This window comes from Leopardus geoffroyi, chromosome C3, assembly GCF_018350155.1.
Source record: "Leopardus geoffroyi isolate Oge1 chromosome C3, O.geoffroyi_Oge1_pat1.0, whole genome shotgun sequence".
Lineage (NCBI taxonomy): Eukaryota > Metazoa > Chordata > Mammalia > Carnivora > Felidae > Leopardus > Leopardus geoffroyi.
Window position 1 is genome coordinate 49,378,887 of NC_059338.1, and position 18,106 is coordinate 49,396,992.

Consider the following 18,106-nt stretch of genomic DNA (forward strand, 5'->3'; position numbering starts at 1 on the left):
GTAGTTACACTTGTGGTAGGCATAGCACAACACAGAGAAGGTTCATCACTATGTTGTACACCCGAAACTAATGTAATATTGTGTCTCAACTATACTGAAATAAAATAATAAAATTTCTCGTTTCAGACTGTCAGAGAAAAACATAACATAAGCAACATCTGGACTAAACCTGAAGAGCCTTACAACAGCTTCCATTCTCCTTTAATGTGGGTTTGACAAGGGAAAAAGAAATAAAAAGTCCGTCTTTAAATATTTAATCCAAGAACCAGCAGAATGAAAATGGGTTTATAATTTCTGACACTGAGAGAAACCTAGTGTGATGCCGTCATAAATTATTGTACTTTTGTAGTAATGAAATAGTCATACCCTTGAAGCTCACTATTTCTTGTTAATTAAAATTTCATTGTCAAATACATTTTACAGTTTGCTCACAGGAACATATGTTTCCGAAAAAAAACCTGGTAAATAATTAGTTGGATTTTCTTTTTAAAGGACTAGACAAAAGCCTGGCTTCCGGTTTTTAAATACCTTCCTATTTAAAAACAAAACAAACGCGCACCCTGCCTCTCTGCCCCGCCCAAAACAACCTTGAAATCAAGTAATATCATCAAGGGTTGACCAAAACAGTTCTACTGAGGCACAGGGGACAAATAAATCTAGTTCCACTAGATCTCTGCCTTTTTCATTACAATAAATTCCCTCTGCATAGTATATGTTGGTTTTGTATAAGCTAAAAAATGTTTCCAAGAGAGACGGGTTGTCATTCCTGTAATAACAGCAGTAACTCCTAGGATTTCTTCTTGACACCACGTTTTTGGTTTTGTTAGTAAAAATGGTTGACACCATGTTCAACTGAAAACAAACAACTTTTAAAAAAATTTACCTTTAAAAGCTGATCATCAATCAAGTATAAATACTGAGTGCTGCATTTATAAGGGAAGGAAATGAATAAAACTAAAATTACTAAAAACCTGTTTCAAAATTTTGGCAAATTTGCTACTATGCAAATACTTATGATCAAATGCAATACTACTATGCAAATACTTATGATCAAAATGATAATACTGGCAAACCACTGTGATGGTTCCCTGAACTTTAAGTGGAGGCAAAATGCTTCAAGGAAAATCTCATGATGTATGTAAGCAAATTATATAGAAGATAAAATAGACTTCAATTCATTAAAAATCTTCTTAAATTTCAGCTGTGTAATGGAGACTCACAAAAATCAGACCAAATACTATGTGATGCTCTAACCACATGCAGAAAGCAATTAAATAACCTATTACCTTTTCTTTGAGTGATTATTTCCCATACTTTGAGAAAATGCCAGTAACAAATATTATATAACCATACAGAGCAAACTCTTAGAAATGAGCTCTTTACAACGAACTCTTGCTACACAAAAGATGATTATCATTCCCTGTTAACAGACTTATTACATTTTGTCCTGTTCTTCGACTGAGCAAACCCATTTCTTTCTATATATTCACACTGGCTAGTTTTGTTTGTTTGTTTGTTTGTTTTGGGGGGGCTCTTCTTGCACTCACTTTGACACATCATTCTTTAAAAGGGGGGGGGGAAGAAAATAAATTATTTTATATTCTGGCAAAAGGAGTTATTGAAGAAGAGACCCAAACACCTTACCTTCTCCTACGTGACTCAAAAGACAAGAAATCAAATCAACTACACATGGCCTGTTTGGAGTATAATTTAACAAAAAAGTTACAAACCAGAATATTAAAGAGCAGAAGAATATCCAGTTTTTCTCCTCTTCATATTAACTAAAGGTAGTATCCATGAATAGTTAACTATGTAACAGTGCTGTTAAAATCTTTCAAAGGTACTCCATAGTCTTTGGAATTAGATGCAAGACCTCAGAGTTAGCAACTCGTCCAACAGGTTGACTGCGTGACACCTGATCCTGAATGACCCTTGCCTGATCCTGGTATCTTAAGTTGCTTACTTTAGAAATCCTGTCAAGAAAGAGCAAGCAGGACCAGGTAGTTTCTTCTTCAAAGAACAGGACTGCTGTAACTTAAAATAACTTTTCAAGTTGCTGCTTCAGCAATTCATTTATTCCTAAAATACCGTAAACCTGAGAATGACGGAAATACAGACTCTCTACAGAGTCCAATTATTGATAAGAACTCACTGGCTCTCTCTCCAGTGTTTAACTTCATAGTACTCCTAATTCAACTGAATGGTAAAGTCTGAGTAGGCACAAGGAGGACACTAGAAAAGATAAAGACCTTCATCTGAATTTTAATGACTGATTCAGTAAATCTCTCCTACTTGTCAAGTATGTACAAAGAAAGTATTATCACTGGCAATGCTTAAGGCTTCCAAACACAAGCTGAGATCATACCCATAATTACATGTGGAATCTGGTAGACCGAATCCCAATGAGCACAAAAAAATAAATAAATAAATAAATAAATAAATAAATAAATAAATAAATAAAATGAAGAAGAAGAAGAAGAAGAAGAAGAAGAAGAAGAAGAAGAAGAAGAAAAAGACAACTATAACAGAAGTCATATTGCTGAGTCATGACTCTTTTTTTTTTAATCACAGTTCACTAGTAAACAACAGAACATAATCATTTTGTTTCCCTGTCTGCACTAAGAACTACATATTTTAAGGAAGTTTATGTAACTCAAGTGTAAGAATCTGGTGAACTTGATTTCACAATAGTCACCTGTTTCTTTATTAAAACTGATATACAGGGAACTAAAAACAAGAACCACCAGGAACAACGACTAGAGAGCACGAGAACATAAAAGAACAGAAGAGAAGAGAAAGAACAAAACCAGAGTGTAACACTTTTTCTCTCCAGAGGCTAGTGAAGGTCAAGAATGAAGCAGAAGGGGAAATCCATCCATGTTGTATACATAAAAGGATTCCCAGAGTTTTGAATGAATAATCAGGTAACTTTTATGAGTGGAGAATTAATTTGACAACTTAGAGCATTTTACATGTCCAGCCTCAAGCCCTTGCTCTCGGTCTGTCTTTTGTCTTCACTTTTGTCTGAAAAGATTTCACTCTTAAGGTTTTAACTGGGATACAAAACACAAAATTACACCTAAGAGGTAGAAAGAAACTATAGTGAAAAAGGAGAAAGAGCGCGTCCTTTGAAAGAGACAAAAGTGTTAATCACCCAGAGCCAATCTTGTAAATCAAATTATGACAAATGTCATAGCTATGTTACAGAGCTCTTTACTTTGAGGATTTAGTATATGAACTGTATTTCTATGGAGACAGAGATATATATTTCACGAAAAAAACATTTTAAAGAAATCAGTATCAAGGAAAAACCATGAAGAGTGAAAATGAGTCTGCCTTCAAGAAAACACGGGTCCAAAGAGAATTATTTCACATCCATATGAGAGTTTCTTTTCTCATGCTACTCATCTCACTTCACCCATTCTACTTCCATTTAGATATTATCTTTAGTCATAAAATGGGCACCTTATGACTGCTTTTCTTTAACACAGAAAGTATAAACATGCATAATCTTACAGCTGTATTCAGAGAAACAGGAATATGTGTTTCCTTCTAATATTTTCTCTTTCTAAGGCATGGTAGTGAGTTTTAGAATGGTTAGTTTGGTTAATAAAATAGTTTCTTTCAAGTTAGGTCAGTAAAATACCAGCACTAGATGAATGACCTCTCACTGTTTCTGACATGGAGAAATATACTCAGGCCAAATGTCCATCTTAGTATCTGTGTGTCTGTCTCTCTCTCTCTCTCTCTCTCTCTCTCTCACACACACACACACACACACACACACAATACACACACATATCATGGCAACCCTTTCACATACTCCACGAAGCATAAAAGACCAGAGACGAATCCCAGCCGTGTGTAATACCACACGGGCACTGCTAACTGGGTAGAGCATTATGTCCTCATGTTCACAGTCATCAAGTCCTCTTATAAACACTGTGCTTAAATAATGGATTCTGCACTAAGACAAACCGTCTCTTGTTTCCCACTGGGTGGGACTTTGTAATTTGGTTTCCGATAGCCGAGAGCAGTAATGAAACCATTCCTTACAACTTACTGCTCATCCCACACAGACTTGTAAATCACCACACAGGCCCAGTCAAAAACTGGAATGAGCAGGTCAGGCTGTAACACAAAAGGGCCACATCCTTGCACTGTGCTTACAGCCAAATGGAGCTAACTTGTTCCCAGGAGCTGTTAAGAGCCATGACAGATCCTTTTGACAGCGGCTATCTCTACTATTTAGCTCACTAGGGATAGTGTGGCCTCTCTCAACCCCACAATGGTCTGCACAAAAATGGAAAGGGCAGCAACCTTTTTTAGAGACTAAATGAAAATGTATGAAGACAGATGTTCACTGTCTGTGGTGACTCTCGAGATTCTCCACTTAAGTTATCCTCTAACACACAATTCATGAAGTGAAGTAACAGAGGACCCTTTTAAATGGAGAGAAACAGAGCTGGGCCTTGGACAAGAAAGCGATCGGTCCAAACTGTTGGATAATTTAAAACTGTTGTCTCACATTTAAAAAAAATAAACATAGGAAAGGCAGTGAACATGGAACGATTTTTTGCCTCTAGTAATAGATACAAGTAAAAAAATTAGATACAACCTTTACTAACTTAAAGTATACAGGAAATTGCTAAGTCCTAAAGTCTTTAAGAGATACTAAAGTCAATTTGAAAGAGTTTCAATTTCATATACAAATATTCAGAATATGCCACAGCTATGTAACTGCGTATATAACAACATGTAAATCATAGCCGTTTTCCTTAACTGAAAGCCATTTTTTTCTGATACTTTGTTATATATTTTTGATCAAGAGCATGAGATTAGTATTGATTTGATGACATCCAGCCCCCAATATCTCCTTCCCACAAGATTTTAATCTAGGTTTATGAGGATGCATTTGTCTATTTATGCAGTAATTTATGGCACTTGAGGCCGACAGATACAGCACAGAGAAAATATAAAACCTAACTGTAACTGGTACCATGATAACAACAGTAAACTGAAAATCAGGAGATAGGGATTTTCATTTCAATTCTGTTTCTAAATCTGTGATCTTGAGCAAGCACTAAATCCCCTAGACTTCGATGTTCTTACTGAAAATGTAGAGATTGGCCTCTAGATGATCTCTAAAATCTCTTTCAGATTTAATTTTCAGTGGGCTAACTGGTTAAAGACCCTAACTTGTCATCTATTGGCAAAAGACATTAAAAGTCTACCCTGGGCAGAAAGAACAAGCCAAGTTCTCATTTGAATGCTCTACTGTTATGAACGGATCCAACCTGTTGAACTTTCTGAATGACACATTTATTTACGTGCTTCTGAGACTCAAGCAAGACTGTTAAGTTCTTATTGATGGTCAACATATTTTGTCTTCCTCAGAGAGAAACGAGTTGCATCCATTTCCAGTCATCTTAACATCTCATAAAGAATTCTGGGTAAGATCCAGAATAAGAGTCCACTTCAAATTATTAAAAGAACAAGTAAATGCTGCATTGTTAATACTTTGCTATGATCGTTGCCCTTTTAATTTATCTTAGTTTCTCAAATGGCTTGTCTTGTGCTGATTTTTGTGCTGGCATGCCGAGAGCCTCCACACAATATTCCTGTGAACTGACAGGAATGAAAGCCCACCTATTTCTTTAAAGCCAATAATCATAAAGGTTAGCAGCCACTGCGTCTGTGTAATAAAAATAAATCTCCACATTCCTCTTAAATATACCCAAACTTAATTTCAGACTCAGACAGACTCGAGGAGCTCTTACCTGGGGTCTGCATTCTGCGAAGTTTCTGGGTGTTGCTAACATGATCCTTCCGGCATGCCAGTCAGAAACTCAAAACACTTGTATCCTGTCCTCGCCCATGCTCGCACTGGCTGGCGCTCCTGCTCTCTCTCTCTTTTGCTCTCGCTCGGTGCCTCAGACGGTTTGGAATGCAGAAAAGCCAGAGCCAACACCAGTCAAACTTAATCCTTTTTTTCTTTTCCCCAGTTCTTTTGCCACAGAGCACTAAACAATAGGCACCCTTCCTTACTCACTGCACCTCTTCTGGCAGCACTGGGTGCAGGCAATCTACTTCAGGAGAAGCAATGGACGTGCCAAGCTAGGAAATTCATTTTTTTTTTCTGTCCCAAGGGGCAGTAGGGTGGATGTGTGCATCTCTGCATGTTAAAAAAGAGACTTCTTTTTTAAAAATCAATCTATTTCAAAATCTGTCATATTTTACGGAAATGAAAAATAATACAAATTTCAGAGATTTTTATTTTGAATGTTTTTATGATGAATTAAAACATGAACCTTTCAAAGTACACAAACCGGGTAAATATCTTAGAACTAATGTAGTGTACATAGAAATATATATCTGCTAATGCACATATTACTATATTAAATTCACTCTGTAGATCACCCTAACACAGCAGAAGTATTTCAAATTTAGAAAAGAAAAACTGTACATCCCTAAAACCCTTCATTCAGCTCTTAAGCTGGTACTTTACTTTAAAAATAAAGAAAAAAGTAATTGTATAAACTGGGTGGCTCTTAACTACTTAAGTCAACTAGATGTGATGAAATTATAGATGATATCACTGTTCTCAGTCATCATTTCAACTTATTTTAAAGTCCGACATACATCTAGGGTTTTTCTCCTCTATGTTCCAAAAAAACAGAAGGCAGGTCAATGATGTAATCTTAATAATTGGTATGATGACCTAACACAATATGCGGCTGCTCAGTTGCTGAGGTTAGCAGGTCACGATTGATCAATTAAAATATTCACAGTTTGAATCGCTGAGCAGATCCTACCTGCCACTCCAGACAGAGGAACAGGACAGATATGAGAAGAGCACAGTATCAATCTGTCATCTACCACTAAACAAATAGCTCACAGAAAGACATATACTCCATCTAGCTATATTTATATATATTTTTTGATGTAATGTATCACTTGCGATCTAGATATACATATGTATTCAGAGACATGCATATTATAAATATACATAGGTTGTATGAAATATGTATGGTCCTTTTTTTCTCCCTAAATCTCAAAAAGACTTAAATTTATTTATTAATTATTTATTTTTTATGTTTATTTACCTTGAGAGAGAGGGCTAGCACGAACAGGATAGGGACAGAGAGAAGGGGGGAGAGAGAGAACCCCAAGCAGGCTCCACACTGACAGCCCAGGGCCCGATGCAGGGCTCAAACTCACAAACAGTGAGACCATGACACGAGCTGAAACCAAGAGTCGGACGCTTAATTGACTGAGCCACCCAGGCGCCCCAAAGACTTAAATTTAAAGTCTACTTTAACACCATCTAATTTGGTTTTGGTTATCTAGTCTCATCTTCCTTGAAGAATCATTAATGTCTTAAGATTGCATTTTCCTCTAGCTATACTTTTGGTTTCCTATTTCTACTTCAGATGAACTACTCCTTTAAACCCTAGTGCTACTCAGGTAAGACTCACAGAGAAAGAAAGGCATAAACAAAAGGTATACAGAAAGGAACAAACTATGGCTCTGATGCGGAGGACTTTCAGACCACAGATTCCCACCTTGCCCTGTATGACAACACACCGACAACCTACACCCTCTTCTCCCCAAAGGTAACACAACGTTATCGGTATTGACTGTCATTTATAATCGACCTTAATCTTGTGCAAGGTCCTCTGAAATTATTTTTACTTGTTATTTCTATGAATATTTCTAAGAAATAGATCATTATTTCCATAATTCGACTCGAGAGTTAGAACTAAGGACGGCGAGGTCTAAGTTACGAGGCAGAGAGATTTCAGGTCAATAAAAACAAGCCAGAGCCCTTGGAAATAGCTTTCTGCAAGGGCTCCCTGTGACAAGAGACAGTGAATCCCGACTCTTCCCACACAGGTGACTGCCCATTCGATGAACAGACCACAGTGCAGTAGTTCTCAGACTGTGCTACTGAACAACGCTACTGTTCTGATGAGAAAACAGAATAACAGCAATCTTTTCCCAAATGACAGAAAAAGTTCACCTATACAATTTTCTCAAGTGTGAGGTTTTTCTTCTTAAAAACATATTTTTAAATGTTAGAACCTGCTACTGTTAATTAACCTTAAAGAAGCCTAGCGTGATTTCAAATTCAGATCAATAATGACATTTTCAGATACCTGACGGTTAATTATAACAACACATTATTGTGTCCTGCAAAAAGCACTTTTTTATACCTGATTAAATCTGAGAACCACTGTTGACAACAGGAAATTGGTCCACTCTTATTTATCCTTCAACCAGATTTAAAATTCTTTTCTTTTTTTAAAAAAAACTTTTTTCAACGTTTATTTATTTTTGAGACAGAGAAAGACAGAGCATGAATGGGGGACGGTCAGAGAGAGGGAGACACAGAATCCGAAACAGGCTCCAGGCTCTGACCTGTCAGCACAGAGCCCGACGCGGGACTCGAACTCACAGACCGCGAGATCATGACCTGAGCTGAAGTCAGCCGCTCAACCGACTGAGCCACCCAGGCACCCCTAAAATTATTTTCTTTACCTTATTTCCTACTCAGAGTTGATCACATTCTCCCCTGTACTTTTTTTTTATGCCTTGCACTATTTTTTCTCTTCATAGCCCTCACTATTACCTAACATTATATTACGTACTGATGTTCAATGCTCTTTCCCCATTGGAATGTGAGGTAGATTGGGAGTGGTGGGGGTGGGGGTGGGGAGTGGAGGCTTTGTCTTATTTTTGGCTTATTCACAGAGCTTAGAACAAGGTCTGGCATTAGCAGGTACTTAAGGAATGAAAGACGGACAGATGGACAGATGGATGAAAGGTTATATCTCACTTATCAAACTTGTTATAAGTATCTAAAGTCAGGAGGACTTTGCAGTATCTTGAGGGCAGGGAGCACACGCACACCTACCTACCTTCTGATGCCAGAGCCTAGCAGTATATATGTCATGTGCTGAAACAAGAATGTAAGGGAATATATCTCAGACTTGTATGCTTTCAAGTGACTACGTGAAGCCAGAAGAATTATATATCAAGGGAAGACAGTCATTTCATCATTTAGCTAATTAGGACCTACTCGCACTAGGTAGAATCCTGGTCCGTGGAAGTTGCTTGTTGGAGTAATTTTCACTTTCTGTGAACCCACGGCCATGTGTTGTGCTACTATGGAGGCTAACTGCACATAATTACAAATGACACGCACATCAGTTTTACTTCTTACCAAACAAGTTAACAAGTAAACAAACAAAAAAATCCCTGTTAATATCTATCTTCTCCTCTTCCAAGCACAAACACGTGCCGGCAGCAGGCAAGCTGAGGTATACACCAGCCGATATGTGTGTGCTCCCTCCTTTGAACAGCAGGTGATCAGAGACACAGCTGCTTCTAACCATAAACCCAATTTCTATTAAGGTCTCCCCACAAACCAGACTGGCATTCTGATATTGTGGTCTTCCCACTGCATTCTTTCCAGAGTTCATTTTAGAAAAGGAAATCATTGTCTATAATTGGAACAACAAACACTAAGGTCACCCACTTTTTCAGAAGTGCTTCTGAAATTCTAATTTTTATTTCAGTTTATTTGTACAGGACGGGCCCACAACAAGCACACATACAAATACCCTTCCCTTCTGATAAAAAAGCATTATAAAGACTTGAAGGCCTATTAGTCGTAGGGTTTAGCAAAGTACTTGTAAGTGTTTAGAAAAGGCAGATACCACGAAGTGACCAGTAAGACAGCCACACAATGTTTCCCAGACTTCTGGCGAAGCAGGAGAGCTCTACCTTGCTCTTCTGGCCACGGCAGCTTAGCGCCCTGCATTTCCTTACCTGAAATGGCAACTGGCAGAGAGGAAGCGTTGGAGGGAGCAGGTAAAATCAAAGATCAGTTGGCTTCTTAATACCCAGGCACTCATATGAATAGGACCCCACTTCGAAGAAAAATAAGCTAAACTCAAGTGGAAAAGTACAAGCAAATCTTTTTCTAGTTTTCTTTCATCATATGGGTAAGCATATGTTACAGGTACAAAAGTAACACTTCTATTTCTATGAAAAAAAAAACCATTAATAAACAACAAAGAACAACTAAAAGCATCTGGGGATAGAATTGGATATTAATGGCTAATATCTCCCAATGTGCTCAGAGAGCCAAGGATGCGCCTGCGATATTGTCTCTCTTCATTTAAAAAGACAGCTTAAATTGTACTTCCAAAAGGCTTTCAAAAACTCATTTTCTTCAGGGGCTTCAAAACATAAATACAATTATCTGTGAGGCCTGTTGATTTCCTGTGAAGCTAATCCACTATCACAACTGAGGTACTATTGGTCCACCTTCCCCGTATACTGCACATATTAGTTTCCAGAAAATATAGTCAGTAGCATTTTTGTCTTAGTTTTAAAGAAAATTTGCAAATCCACTTAGAGAAGGCATAGATGTTATGGTACAGTCATCTTTAGCATACCACTAACACAACAACATTTATATGTACTACGTAATTTAAAATACTACTGCATGCCTCAGGTTCATTCAGTTTCACTCAATTTCCATTATTCCCTTACAACTAACTACAGCAAGCTAAAATCTAGTAGAACTCCAAGAGGTAAGTCAAAAACACATCAAAAAAAAAAAAAAAAAAAAAAAAAAAAAAAACAAGGAAAAAATTAGAAGATTCTAACAGCAGTTTCACAAGAAAAAGAATTCTTTTTTTCTAACATGTATTTATTTATTTTGGGGAGAGCAAGAGAGAGAGAGCACAAGTGGGAGGGGTTGGGGGGGGGGGGGAAGAGAGAATCCTAACCAGGCTCCATGCTGTCAGCACAGAGCTCAATGTGGGGCTTGATCCCATGAATCGAGAGACCAGGACCTGAGATGAAATCAAGAGTCAAATACTTAACCAATTGAGCCACCCAGGCGCCCACTAGGAAAAAGAATTTTAAGGTAAACAACCTATTTTTTTTTATTTAAAATAATAATAATAAAAAAATAAAATTTAAAAAAAGCAGTGGGGGCAGGGGGCGTCTGGGTGGCTCAGTCAGTTAAGCGTCTGACTTCGGCTCAGGTCACAATCTCATGGTGGGTGAGTTTGCGCCCCATGTCGGGCCCTATGTTGACAGCTCAGAGCCTGGAGCTTGCTTCAGATTCTGTGTCTCCCTCTCTCTCCCCCTCCTCGCTTGTACTCTGTCTCTCCCAAAAATAAATAAACATTAAAAAAAATATTTAATAAATAAATGCTATTATTTTGCCCATTTTACATATGAAGAAATGGAGACACAGACAGGTTTGAGTGAGTAACCTGCCCAAGGTCACAAACTGGTAGAACCAGAATCCACACTTCATTTGGCTCTGGAGTGCTTTCTCTTAACCACTATGGATTGAACTGAACTACTTCTCCAAATTTACCTTAAGTGGCATTTTGGGGTTGTTATTTTTCCTCTTTGTAGCTCTCCGAAAATTGAAAATTCTTCCAAATTTTCTATAATGTTATCAATTTTATAAAAAAGCTTGTATATTGTTCCAGATTAGGTTTATCACCAGCCGTGGCTCTTTTCTTCACAGTATATGAATCCAGAGATCATGAAACATACATCTATTGGAATGATACACTGAATTTCTTTCTACTTGTGCTTTTTCATTTATTTCAGCAAGTGGACACAGCTATATTACCCACACGCTGAGCAGCAGCTCCTGGCTTGAGAATGGTAACTTTGAGTGATAACGTGGAATGTTTTCTGAACATCTGGCTCCTAGAATATGGGGGAAAGAAGTGAATAGAAGACAGAAGGGAATAAGTGAGGAGAGGAGAAGAGAGATATTCTCAATCACTTGGCCCCAGATTGTGTGTTCTCAGGAAATATCCAGTCAATCTTGAAATCCGATTCCAGAGAATGAGGGGCCCCTTTTCTCAGTTGTATGGCTATTCTTTTTCCCTTGTACACACACACACACACACACACACACACACACACACACACACACACATAAGGTCTATACTATAAGAAATGAATTACAGGGATACCTGGGTGGCTCAGTCGGTTAAGTATCCGACTTTTGATTTCAGCTCAGGTCATGATCTCACGGTTCATGAGTTCGAGCCCCAAATGGGGCTCTGTGCTGACAGTGGGGAGCCTGCTTTGGATTTTCTCTCTCTCCCTCTCTCTGTCCCTACCCTGCTTGCTCTCTCTTGCTCTCTCTCTCTCAAAATAAATTAAGTAAACTTAAAGAGAGAAGAAATGAATTACATATTCTTTCAGAAAAGGCATAATCAAATAGTATAAAAGGTGCCAGAATTATAGCATGAGGTATGTAATCAATTCATGATCAATTCCAAAACAGTGACCCTGCAGAAAACCCACAATGCAGTTCAGCAGTACAAATACCACATGCAAGGATTTACCCTTTGCTTTGAAACAAGCCAAATTCCTCTATCACAAGGGATAACGTATTTTCTCTTGGCAATAAAATCTGATATCTAAATTTATTACTGTTGAAGCTAAAGACAAAAAAAGTGTTCACTACGAATAAAAAACTTGAAAATCTTCTTTGAGAGATTTGTTTCAGTGACACAGCAATAAATTCCAATAAAAACAAAGATCTTAGTTTCTGGCATATTCAAGACTTACGATTATTGTGGCCATACTATTCTTTAAAAAAATTTTTTTGTTTATTTATTTATTTTTTTAAATTTTTTTTTTCAACGTTTATTTATTTTTTTGGGGACAGAGAGAGACAGAGCATGAACGGGGGAGGGGCAGAGAGAGAGGGAGACACAGAATTGGAAACAGGCTCCAGGCTCTGAGCCATCAGCCCAGAGCCCGACGCGGGGCTCGAACTCACGGACCGCGAGATCGTGACCTGGCTGAAGTCGGACGCTTAACCGACTGCGCCACCCAGGCGCCCCTATTTATTTATTTTAAGAGAGAGAGAGAGCATGAGCAAGGGAGAGGCAGAGAGAGAGAGAGGGACAGAGAGATCCCAAGCAGGCCCCACGCTGTTAGCACAGAGCCCTACATGGGGATGGATTCCATGAACTGCAAGATCATGACCTGGGCCGACATCAAGAGTCAGATGCTTAAGTGACTGAGCCACCCCCTGTGGCGATACTATTCTTTAACCTACTTTCAAATGTGGTTACTACTAACAGATAAATCTGCCCCAGGATACAGCAAGCTTAAAGAACAAACGCCTTGGATTTTAACTAATTTAAAATGAAATAATGTATTTAACAAGCTGGTCTTAAAATGTCGTACTGACAGGCAACAAAAGTAGGTGGAAAAATAGCTATATTTCAGGGAAGTCTAATATTTGAATGGTATTTTATGGGTGACAAAACTTGAGAGATACAAGAGAGATTAATGAATTTGCTAAGGAAACAGTCATTGGTAACTAAGGGCAGAATCACACTCTCAGTATTACATCTCTCAGGAGGCCATCCAGACAAGTAAGAACAGGGACATCTACACATGGGGACTGGAGACATCCCTTTCCCCCTCCTGTTAGAAAATAAATACAACTGTTTCCATCTCATTGGCAAGAGAAAGTCAGGCCACAGCAGTGATTTTTAAAATACAGTTTTATCCTTGGAGAAGTTCTAGCTTGAATTTGTGAAGTTTGATTATTATGGACCACCCTGTAACCTATAACATCAGTTGCTGCATAATTAAAATTATCACCTACAAACCTTCCAAATTTCTTAAAACTTTCATGATGCACATTTCAAATTTTACATCATACCCATGTAAACATGAAATTTAAAAGAATACGATGGATTGGAAAATGCTGAAAACATATCATGCTTTGTTGTTCAATGTTTAATTGTACTCAATACTTACTAAGTGCTATGAGTGCCAAACATGCTGTTGTTTGGTAAAGAAGTTCTCTAAATGATGCATGAAGCTGCATCTTTAATAGCAAGAATTTCATTCATTACCGGATGCTCCCTCAGCCAGCTACATGATTGCCATTCTGGGACTACACCAATATTCTGGGGATTCCCTTTGTCATCTTTTCGTCCTTCTGGATTTACCTCTTCTATTACTTGACAGATACTTTAACTTGGAATACAATTTCAGTTTAGAAGTCATGTGCACTTGGAGCTTTACGGGATTAGTTCTTTATAAGAGAGACCGCCACCCATGCCCTCTTTCTGCCATGGGAGGGTACAAGAAGTCGGCAGTCTGCAACCCATAAGAGGGCCGTCCACAGACACCAAGCCTTGGACTTGCCGGCCTCCAGAACTGTGAGAAATAAACGGTTGCTGTTTAAGCCACCCAGTCTACAGTATTCTGCTGGAGCAGCCTGAACTCAGGCAGGTCACTATACCTGAATGCATTATTTAGGCATGAATACATCAGAGCAGTTAAATTCATTGCTAAGCCTTGGAAAAGCTTATGAAAATTAAGTGTAATTCTAATTTACTAATCCAAGTAACACAGTTAAGTTGCAAAAGCTCATCTTTCACCTATAACCCTACGCTGTATCACTGACGTTAAAGCTTATTAGAAGAGGCCAAACTAGGTGCATCTTTGTGGCTCCTCTTGATTTGGGCTTCAAGTCATGATCTCAAGGTTTGGTTCGTGGGATTGAGCCCCACATCGGGATTCCCTCTCTCTCTCTCTCTCTCTCTGCCCCTCCCCAGCTGGCACTCTCGCTTTCTCAAAATAAGTAAATAGATTAAAAAAAAAAAAAAAAGGCCGAATTTTCTCCTCGCTCCTATCATGTATGCAGTTTCTTTTTTGGGAGGCTTATCTAGAACTCTCTAGCTTACGGTGGCTACCCAAGGCTATTTTTATCTAATTGTAATGTGTACTGCCAATGATATTCTCATATATTTTTTACATGTAGTTTTTTCTCTCCTCTTCCTTTCACTCACACTCACTCTCTCCCCAGATCACCTGCTCCTCATTATATACATCCTCACACATACATCGCAACACTTCTCTTTGATTCCTACTTTTGAAAATTAATTACAAAAGATTTGCTTAAATATGTTTTTGACTCTTTGATGGCACTACTCTGATTAAAGAGGGGAAAAAAATCTAAGGCCTTTAATTGAAAAAATGAACTGAGATAAAATAATAATCTTTATCACCAGCTCTCTAATTCAGTCTTTTACTTCCTTTCTATCTTCTGAATTTATATTCTTTACTCGTTTCTACCTTGAATTTTTACCATTATTCTCTACTCTCCAGAGTTGAAAAGAACATGCCAAACAGACAAGATACGAATTATTTTGTAAGCAGATGGAAAAAATGAAAAGGATGGGGATTTCTCATTGCGTTATATTAACTATCAATTAAAATGGGGGAAAAGTTAACATTCAAATGTCTGAACATAACAGGAAAGAAAATAGGCTGTAAATTTCAGAGAAAAGTAAGTAATCAAAACAATCCAGTGAGCACAATGCCTTAATGAGAATCTCCAGGGCTTCTTTTCTTCTTGAGCACTGTTACTATAGAAATCACAGGACAGGTGGGTGTCAGGAAGGTCTTAACAAAACATTCTTCATCCCCGAAGGCAGCTCCAGTCTGTTTTGGACACAAACCCAACTAGATTTTCCACCAATCTGATTCACAAATCCTTCTGTTTGAAACATAAACTAAAAAGGCTTTGGTAAATAGCTTAGCCGATCTGGACTACCAGAAAAGAGAGAGAGAGAGAGAGAGAGAGAGAGAGAGAGAGAGAAACAGAAAAAAAGAAAGAAAGAAAGAAAGAAAGAAAGAAAGAAAGAAAGAAAGAAAGGAAGGAAGGAAGGAAGGAAGGAAGGAAGGAAGGAAGGAAGGAAAGAAGAAACGGGGGCAGTGGGTGGAGAGCACAAGTGAGGGACCAACTAAAGAAAGTAAGCAATGTTTAGCTAATTTTGCTCAGTGTATCTGAATCACATATTTTCCTTTTGGAAAAGGTTCTAGGGCAGCCAAGGACCTAGACCAAGTCTCAAAAATAAATCTCAAGATACAGTGTAAACAACTCCATCCTCATTTTTCTACCTCCATTATATAACAGAATGGTGAATTATGACCATACTTTAGAAGGAAGGAATTTGCCAAACTGTGCAAGTAAAAGAAAAAAACAAATGAGTAAAGTCATGAGATATAGAGACAGGATGTTTCCTAACATGTCACACCTCAAATTTCTTTACTGGGTTTATTTAAACCTGTCCAAGCAAACTGAGAAATATAACACCTACTCTCTATCTCACTGGTTCCAGGATTGTGTAAGAGTCAGAGAGAACTGAAGTTTGTCTCAAATTAGAATTTACGTTGTTGGTCCCAAATTCCTCTTTCAAAGCCTAATAAAAATCTCATCTGATAAGGAAGCTGAGGCTCAAGGTTAATGATGAGAAGAGATGGAATCTGAATCCACGTTAGGGCAACTTCAAAGCCTGTACCATTTCCATTGCCCCACAACGGCCTCTGCTAAAGGCGGTCCTTCCAGGAAGAACAGAAGAGTTCTAGTCATTCCTAAAGCAATAAACCCTCTTGTCTGTGAATGAGCTGCTAAGTCTGCTCGTGTGATTTTGATATACTACCTAATCATTTAATAACTAAACGCCAACAATAGCACACACGTTTATGCTATCAACCTCAAATGCAGCAGAAGGATAAAAAGGTCATTTTCTTCCATTCAGAGAATTTATTTTCTATTACCATTTTGCACAGAAACAGAAACTATCTCTTACAAGCTATTTGCTACTAGCAAAATCTTAAAAGTAAGCACAGACACCTTGCTCACTAATACAACTGCGGTCATGGTATCAACAAGCAGCACAGGCTGCAAGCTCACGTCTGACCTTGGCAAACAGTCAAGCCCAACACTGGGACTTGTTCACCTGGACGGTTCACCTGGCAGTTACCGGCTTCGCACGTCTCAGAACCAAGTTGTGGATGTAATAACTGCGTAGAGTCCCTGTGGCTGCACAACGATATTTAGAATTCTCCAAATGCATTTGTAAAGTACTTCTATGAAGTGGATATGGTTTTCCCTACAGGGGCAAAAAACACACTTCCCACATCTAAGATCATTTTTCACTTTGAAGCGCTTCACTTGAAAAAAATCAGGCAAGGGTTTCTCCAATGTGTCTCACATCAGTCATTCACTCAACAAACACACACTAAGCCTACAACAATGGACAAAACCACCGGCTAGTTTCTGTGGTGACACCAATATGGAGGAGAAACAGTCCCGTCATCTAAGAGGTTCTGACCTAGTAAAGAAGATACGTAGCAACAACTTGCTGAAAACGTAAGGACTTACATTCAGTTTCAGAGGGACAAAAAGAGCTGTTGATTGGACATAAATGCTGGTGGATTCTGATTGGTGGAATGAAGAAAAAGACTGCCAAGCCCCAGGATTATCATACAAGAGATGGGTGGAGTGGAAGAGCGCAAGACATTCCAGGTGGATGGCTCAATGTGAGCAGAAGCCCATGTGCATGACAATACCTGGGAAGCTGAAGCAGCCCACGAGGCCAGAACCCAGATGTCGGTGGTGGGTAAAGAAAGACAGCGTTGGAGAGCCAAGCCTGGGTCAGAATACAGAGGATGTTTAGTGCCAGTGCACATTTGGGCCTCATCCCGTAGGTAGTGGAGATCCAGTAAAGGTGTTTAAGAAAGGTTTCAACAAACATGATTCAATTAGTGCTTTAAGAAGATAATGCCGGGGAAGAGGCCTGGGTGGTTCAGTCAGTTAAGCATGGGACTTCGGGTCAGATCATGATCTCACAGTTCGTGGGTTGGGGACCCACGTTGGGTTCTGTGCTGACAGCTCAGAGCCTGGAGCCTGCTTCAGATTCTCTGTCTCCCTCTCTCTGCCCCTCCCCTGCTTGCACTCTGTCTCTCAACAATGAATAAATGTTAAAAAAAAAAATTATTTTTAATAATAACAAAAAAGAAGATAATGCTGGGGTGCCTGGGTAGCTCAGTCGAGCGTTCAACTTCAGCTCAGATCATGATCTCACGGTTCATGGGCTTGAGCCCCACATGGGCTCACTGCTGTCAACACAGAGCCCGCTTCAGATCCTCTGTCCCATTCTCTCTCTGCACCACGCCCCCCTCCCACTTGCACTCTCTCAAAAATAAATAAAAACATTTTTCAAAAAAAGGAGAA

General features: G+C 38.7%; 1 protein-coding gene across 9 annotated transcripts in view; it reads right to left on the reverse strand.

Moving 5' to 3' along the window:
• The window catches only part of RASAL2 (RAS protein activator like 2), a 362,757-nt gene that overhangs the window by 136,445 nt on the left and 208,206 nt on the right, over positions 1-18,106 (reverse strand). The window contains exon 1 of one of the 9 annotated variants that reach the window (XM_045452787.1): positions 5,781-6,053. The exons of the other annotated variants lie outside the window; for them this stretch is intronic. Coding sequence (XP_045308743.1) covers positions 5,781-5,793 — 13 coding nt within the window. The 5' untranslated portion in view covers positions 5,794-6,053. Of the gene's footprint in view, positions 1-5,780; positions 6,054-18,106 lie in introns of those variants that run through there. 9 annotated transcript variants of the gene reach the window in all.